This window comes from Brachyistius frenatus, unplaced genomic scaffold (assembly GCF_029030835.1).
Source record: "Brachyistius frenatus isolate BFR_SWC_R1_liver_20210118 unplaced genomic scaffold, ASM2903083v1 Contig_131, whole genome shotgun sequence".
NCBI lineage: Eukaryota > Metazoa > Chordata > Actinopteri > Embiotocidae > Brachyistius > Brachyistius frenatus.
Window position 1 is genome coordinate 128,337 of NW_027210730.1, and position 7,682 is coordinate 136,018.

The following is a 7,682-nucleotide window of genomic DNA, read 5'->3' on the forward strand; positions in this document are numbered from 1 at the left end:
ACCGACCTGAACTGTGCTCCTCCTCCTCCTCCAGTTCACGGAGCTGGTTGTGACCGACCTGAACTGTGCTCCTCCTCCTCCTCCAGTTCACGGAGCTGGTTGTGACCGACCTGAACTGTGCTCCTCCTCCTCCTGCTGCGCATCTATCTTTGTAGTTACGGTGTCTGCGCTGTGAGCGGGACGTCCTGCAGGCGGTCTGTCGCAGACAATAAGTGACTTTAATTATATGACCATTCATCTCATTCAGAAAATGAACAGTCCGGATACGAAGTGAAGTGTTTACACTTTGTTTAATTTCTCAAGATGCGAAAAATTTAAGAAATAGAAAAGTATAGATTTGAGGTTTATTTGCTCTTTATTTGTCTGTTTGTGACATGTGTCTGTTTATTCTCGCAAATATGCATATGGAAAACTTGCAAAATAACATTGCAAAAAACGTTTAACATCTATCTACCTACCTAGTTTGTCAGAAGGATTGCTGTACAGTTTAAACAATGGTTTTAAATGCAAATGCCTGCTGTTTTAGGAGGACCACTGTAAACTAAACTAAATGGGCGTGTTCCTCCTTTCCTGCGGCAAATTTGGTCCAACACAAACTTCCTCCTTATCGAAGGACCTCAGATGCAGCAGTCGTCCACAATATGCTTTTTGTAATGTATAGTTGGTTTTAGTTTGCCCATTTTGAACCGATAGTTAAGATAAGGTAAAGTACCTTCCGGTATGGTGGCTTGATAAATAATGTAACCGATGGAAAATTGCAAACAGATGAATGAGTGTATCGCACTGATTATGCAGCTATATTAGGATGAGGCTATTTCATACATTTAAAAACATCTTCGGGATAAAAAATGTGTCGGTGACGTGTTTGCCGAGTTGACGCAGAGACGCAACAGATGTCCTGGATTTATGTTTTAACGGTGTCAAATATGCCGATAAACACCGATTCTTTAAAATGATAGATTTTTGAATGGAGTTTGGTGCTGCGCTCCACAACACGGTGAACTGCCCTTCGGTCAGGTGACGTCACACCAACATGGCCGCACCCGCAGCACGGGTTTCCGGTCCCGTGAGCAGTAAACAAACATTTTGAGCCAGCCTGGAGGGACCGGAGGACGCCGTGTTAGGCGACATGACTTCACAGTTAACAAGACGAGCTTCGAGCGACGTGTTGTCGTCAGCTGAGAGCAGCTTTTAGCACCTGGACGCGTTTCTTGGACGACTAAACGTGCACAGGTCTGACGTCACAGCTGCAGATTACGTCTGCTGGTGAACATTAATTCAACTGTTCTCTCCTTCTGTATGGACCGCCTTTTAAAACTCAATGCCTTGAAGCTGCTTCATTAATACTTCCTGTACGTCACTAAATGTGTCCCCCAGCCCAGTTAGTGCAGGGGGAACCAGCTGTCTGTCAAACTCACCTGCTGTCTGTTAAACTCACCTGCTGTCTGTTAAACTCACCTGCTGTCTGTTAAACTCACCAGCTGTCTGTTAAACTCACCTGCTGTCTGTCAAACTCACCTGCTGTCTGTCAAACTCACCTGCTGTCTGTCAAACTCACCAGCTGCTTTCTCCTCCGTCCAGCAGCCACGATCAATACAGCTTGAAGCACACACGTGACGTTATGGGCAGCAGGAGGTCGAGAGCAGCGGAAGATGGAGAGCGGCGTCTCATCGGTTCTCCATCGGAGGATCCCGGAGTCGCCTCCACGCCCACTTTTGTCTACGTGTTGGCGTTTTTCTCGGCCTTGGGAGGCTTCCTCTTCGGGTACGACACCGGGGTGGTCTCCGGGGCCATGCTGCTCCTGAAGAGGGAGATGAACCTGAGCACCATGTGGCAGGAGCTGCTGGTCTCCAGCACCGTCGGCGCCGCCATGCTCTCCGCCCTGAGCGGAGGCGCCCTGAACGGCCGGCTGGGACGCAGGATCTGCATCCTGCTGTCCAGCTTCATCTTCAGCGTCGGCGGCGTCATCTTGAGCGTGGCCCCGGGCAAGGAGGTCCTTCTAGTTGGCAGAGTCACCGTGGGTTTGGGCATAGGTGAGTTGGGGTTTGGAAATCCTAAAAAAGTTGTGGCAGAGTTAGAAGTCATTGTCCTCCGTGTGTATGCCAACATGAAACCCTTTTTTCCCATCAGGCATTGCTTCCATGACCGTTCCTGTGTACATCGCCGAGGTTTCCCCCCCTCACATGCGAGGTCAGCTGGTCACCGTTAACTCCCTCTTCATCACGGGCGGCCAGTTCATCGCCAGCGTGATCGACGGGGCCTTCAGCTACCGGGGCCACGATGGCTGGAGGTGCACATCTTTTTCCCGATGGTCACCATGACGACGGTTTACTTCAGACATCGTAGTTGTTTGTAAGATGCAGCTGTCTCCTCTCCGTGCCGTAGGTACATGTTGGGTCTGTCCATCGTCCCGGCCGCGCTGCAGTTCTTCGGCTTCATCTTCCTGCCGGAGAGCCCCCGTTGGCTCCTCCAGAAGGGGCGGAGCCAGGAGGCCCTTGACGTTCTCAGCCAGATACGAGGCGGCCGGAGCGTCGGCGAGGAGTACGACAGCATCCGAGCCAGCATGGAGGAAGAGGAGAAACAGGCGGGTGGAGGTGAAAGAGTGAAAAACAGAAAACCAACATGACACAATGAGTTTTGTGAAGAATTAGAGTTAAAGTTTAAATTTTTGTTGGCTGGTTTTGTAGGAGGCCTCGTTATCGTGCGCATCCTCAGCCACGGGCCGACCCGCAGGGCTCTCATCGTTGGCTGCGGCCTCCAGATGTTTCAGCAGCTGTCTGGGATAAACACCGTCATGTAGGTCAACAGCTTATCTTCTGATAGCGCCCCTCGTTATTATCTCCCCGCCGCCTGATAGCGTTGCTCCCTGATTGTGATAAATCGGAGCCTGTTTCTTTTTACTGTCCGACTGCAAACGTTTGTGGCGGCTTCTCTCGTAGGTACTACAGTGCAACCATCCTGCAGATGGGCGGGGTGCGGGACGATAAACAGGCCATCTGGTTGGCCGCGGCGACCTCCGCCACCAACTTTGTGTTCACCTTGGTTGGAGTGCTGCTCGTGGAGCGAGTGGGCCGCAGGAAGCTGACGCTGGGCAGCCTGCTGGGTTCGTAATAACAATATTAACACAGTTAGTTAGTGGTTGACAGATGATTGAGTTTATTTGTGACAAATGTAATTAAACATTTCTAAAGGCAAATTGTGACTGACATTTTTTTTTTTTCATTTTTAGTTTAGTTTAGTTTTAGTCAGTGAAACTCTTAAACTGTTTGTGTATAAATCCATATTAAAATAGAATAACTATTGCATTATTCAACATTTTCATTTTTGAATAAATTGTATGGACAACATACAGATATGTGAGTATCAGTATGTATGTTGATTTGTGAGGACATGAAAAGTCTTTCAATGAACAGAATGCAAGAAAAGTTGCTCGTGGTAAATTAAAAAATGTTCCTTTTGTGTGTTTCTTCTATTGTTATTTATAATGATTATATTCTCAATGAAATTTACTGTTTCAGAATTGTTTGATAATCATATTTTAGGGATAATTGCAAACAATATGTGTTTATATAAGCTGATATATCAATATCAGAATGTTTTTCTTTCTTTTGGCTTTATTGGCCTCAAAAGCATCAGTCGGGCTCTGGATGTTATTTATAGACAAACACAATGAAATATAGACATATGTGTTGGCTTTAGTTATTTATAGTTGATGTGGACTTCCTTCTCAGAGCTTTATTTATTGTCTGTTTGTCTCTTATTCAGGTACCAGTCTGAGTCTGGCTGTGCTGGCAGTCGGGTTCTTGCTGTCTGCCCTGAACTCTCCGCCCGTAACGCTCCACCCAGTCGACCCTCACAACTCCACCTGCAGACTATACGGGTAAAAACAAAATCATCGATCAGACACTTATCGATATTTAAAGTGCAGCATCCTCCTGGTGGGATTGTCAGTGATGCAGCTTTTGCTCACTCTCCCAAAGAGTGAAAGCGTCTTTCTAGTCGCGCAGTTTTGTATCCGTGCGACTGATTTCTACGCTAACGGTGTGTTTAAATATACTTTAAATATGGTATGACTCGGTTTTTCTCTAACCTGACACAGCAGATGGTTTGTTACACAGACGTCGTCCTCGGAAACCGTTTGGAAAAGTTCAGGCACTTTGAAAAATAACTTGGCATGTGATTGGATGAACCGTCTGTCAATCACGATCTTATTGTTTTTGAGCTAACAGCCAAATCTTTCATTGCACAGATGTGAATTGTAATATTTCTCAGTTATTTCCTATTTTGTTCCACATTCTTCAAATAGATGATTTGATGAATTAACAATGTCTGTGAAATTAATCTCCCAACGAGTCTAATTTCTGTTTTATAATTATAGCTATAAAAGGGTTTTTTGAGGGACTGGTTTAATTGAAATGCATAAAGAGAAGACATAAATAAAGCTAAATTCAACTCTTAACTCCAAATGTTAAATTCCATTCACTTGTGTGAGGATTTAACTGAAGAATATGACTCCACCTCATCCTTCTTCCTGTCTTTGACAGCGTTGTTTTCCGCTTCATCTGTATCTGTGTTTTTATCGCAAGCTTCATTCATCACAGCTGACAGGGCGGTACGAGCCGGCCGCTCTGCAGATAGTGTCTGAGGTTTTGACATTCAGCTCTGTCCCGCAGGTCCTGTGAGCGCTGCATGTTGGATCCGGGTTGTGGATTTTGTTACCGTGACAACGGCACCAGAGTGTTCGACTCCTCCTGCGTCCCTGTCGATCAAACCTTCACAGATTACCCGGCCTGGGGAAGGTCAGACTCCGGCTTTCTAAGATGTATATGAAGTGTCGTCACACAGTTACGCAACTTTTTCTGCAGCCCAGTGATGCACAGAGCGGAGCAGTAACCTTCGTTCGTGAGGATGCCCGTTTACGTCAGCACCTGAGTTACACGCATCTTTGTGCATTTCCTATTTAACCGTGGACCTGAGCAGAGAACACATTTCATTTTGTGTCAAACTTTGGAAGTCTGGAGTCGAGACCCTTGAAATGTTTGAATGTTTCAGAAAACCTGCGGCATCGAAGCAAAGAGCCCGAGAGGTTGTTGGAGTGACACTTGCAGTTGAAAAGAGGCAGAACGTCTTCATAATTTTTTCAAAATTGTCAGAGTCTATAAAATCAGCTGCATCAAACTAACAGATGTCGCATTCCCATCAATGTCTCCGCGGTTTGAGGTTTGATTGTTTGACCGCCTTCTGCTGTGGTTTAAAGGCACATAAGTAGAGAATTAGCGCCACCTACAGTCTATCTGGAGGTGCTCAACTTCAGTATTCAACCAAGGACACTTCAATCAGCTTCTGTTGACACAAGCTTAACAGATTTGTTTGCAAAGCCAAACACTGCAGGCAGTGAATAGCTCCTGTTCTCCATAAACTGTATTTTTAAACTATGATCGAGTGAATACTGTAACGGGCATAAAATGAGCAGTAGAAGTTAGTGAAACCAGTTCATGGTCACTTTTCTGACAGCCATCATCCTCCAGAGTCAGACTGACTTCTACTGTGATGTTCGGAGGCAGATGAGGGAAAACATTCACTGCAAAACCACCTGAACTGTGGCGCCATGGCAACATGCTTCTCCAACATGACAACGTGCCTTCACAGTGCGTTGAAACGCAATCTTTGCTCTCCACTCGCCACGTTCGGCTTCCTTCGGCAACTTTCTGTTCCCTAAAAGTTTGACACGAGTTTCGCTGGTCACAAAGACGTGTGTAACTCAGAAACCAGTTTACATCCTACTCATGTGGCTCTCATCATCACAAGTCGCCTCTGTCTGGACGTGTACTTACAGTAATAGATCAAAGATGCAGGCTTCTCTTGCTGGATAATTGAGATTGAATTGAAACGGCCTCGTCAGCAGTTTCTTTCATTTCCTACATGTAGGTGTTGGAACCAGACAGAAGCAGCTGGCGGACCGATGTGGGCGTACAACTACTGTCCCACATCGTACTCCTGGATCGTCCTGATGGGCCTCATCCTCTACCTGGCCTTCTTTGCTCCAGGTCTGAAAGCAGCTTCTCTCCTTTTCTGAACATCCATCACTTATCCTGTCATCCAGAGATGAGTCATGTCCATCTTGACCATTGTTCTGAGATAGTTTCTAAAACCCCGTTTCCCAAAAGGTTGGGACGCTGTGTCAAATGTAAATAAAACACATTGCAATGATTTGCAAATCACATAAACCCATATTTGAATGATTGTCTGTACTGCAGCTCCAAAAAATGCCTCGACCAAAAAACAAACGTGTGCGATGATGATGATGATGATGATGATGATGAAGAAGAAGAAGAACCAACAGTTGATGTTTTATTACATCCCTGACTTGAGTAAATGACACCCGTGCTTCTTGTTGTAGGTATGGGCACCACGCCGTGGACCGTGAACTCGGAGATATACCCACTGTGGGCTCGCAGCACCGGCAACGCCTGCTCAGCTGGAGTCAACTGGATCTTCAACGTCCTGGTGTCTCTCACCTTCCTGCACGTCGCCCAGTTTCTGACCTACTACGGTAAAAGGGATGGATGGATGGATGGATGGGTTTTAAATAGACATGTAAGAATATGTTGTTGGTGGAAGTAACTTCTTCAACCTCAGTCTGAGGACTTTTCTTCAGTCTGATCTTAAAATTCCTCAAAAGTTTACATCAAGTTTTAACAAAATACAATAATAATAATTATAATTATAATAATAATTGCAGAAACCCAAAGAAAGCAACCAGACAGCGATTCTAAATGAACAAAGTGTTCTCATGCTGTGTGACCTTTGACCCCAGTAATCCTGCAGCCCTGATTGGTTCAGAACCTGATAATATAAAGGACTCGTGGATCTCCCTCTTCCAGGTGCCTTCTTCATGTACGCGGGCCTGGTGCTGCTGGGTCTCCTCTTCGTGCTCGGTTGCCTCCCGGAGACTCGCGGCCTGCAGCTGGAGGACATGGAGAACCTGTTCACCGGTCAGCTCTGCCACTGCGGAGGCTCCTCCCCCGGTGACAGCAGCCACGCCCACTACACCCGGGTAAAAGGAAACAACTTCCTCCCCTCTGATGACGAGGTCTCCGACATAGAGTAGACCATCTGTTGGTTTCTCTTTCTTTCTGTTGGAGAGTGGGAAGACCGCTCATGTAGGAGGAGAAGGGATCACGTCGCCCTCTGGTGGCTGTGATCAGACATGAGCAGAAACAGGCTGATTGACTAGAACTGGAGTTTTCTAATCTGTCAATCATCTTTTTTTTTTTTTTTTCCATCTGCCTTTATCTCACCTGAAAGTTGGGCTGCCTTACTTTTTTTTTTCTGTTGTGCTTTCTCCTCATTTCCCATCATCCTCTCTGTCGTGATAAAAGCTAACATGGAAGCTACACTGGCCAGTATTAGTGTGGATGGGATGATAAAAATCATAAAGTACCTGAAACTGGAACCGATGATCTGGAACTCTTTCAAGAAAACTCTGATCTGATTGAAGGATTTTTGTTTCAGCAGAAAGTTTTATTTGACCCATATTTTGAACACACTGCGACTACACACTTAATAAACCAGCAAGAATGTGTTTGTGTTCAAGCCTTAAAGATCTGTCGCTTAATATTAATCCACTTTCAGACCGTGTCAGATGCTTTAATTGATTTCATAGATTTATATTTGGACTT

General features: G+C 45.7%; 1 protein-coding gene across 6 annotated transcripts; it reads left to right on the forward strand.

Moving 5' to 3' along the window:
* Positions 1–498: 498 nt before the first annotated feature.
* Positions 499–7,417, forward strand: slc2a13b (solute carrier family 2 member 13b). 6 transcript variants are annotated; one of them, XM_069714489.1, is made up of 11 exons: positions 499–703; positions 1,582–2,033; positions 2,131–2,290; positions 2,386–2,594; positions 2,688–2,796; positions 2,940–3,103; positions 3,766–3,880; positions 4,674–4,799; positions 5,929–6,047; positions 6,401–6,553; positions 6,885–7,417. In XM_069714489.1, the coding sequence occupies exons 2-11, from the start codon at positions 1,622–1,624 to the stop codon at positions 7,109–7,111; spliced, it is 1,794 nt and encodes a 597-aa protein (XP_069570590.1). In that variant the 5' UTR covers positions 499–703; positions 1,582–1,621; the 3' UTR covers positions 7,112–7,417. The 6 variants fall into 6 exon arrangements, with proteins under 6 accessions (XP_069570590.1, XP_069570592.1, XP_069570589.1 ...); XM_069714491.1 differs by having other exon boundaries at positions 1,585–2,033; XM_069714488.1 differs by lacking the exon at positions 499–703 and adding an exon at positions 1,019–1,266.
* Positions 7,418–7,682: the final 265 nt, after the last annotated feature.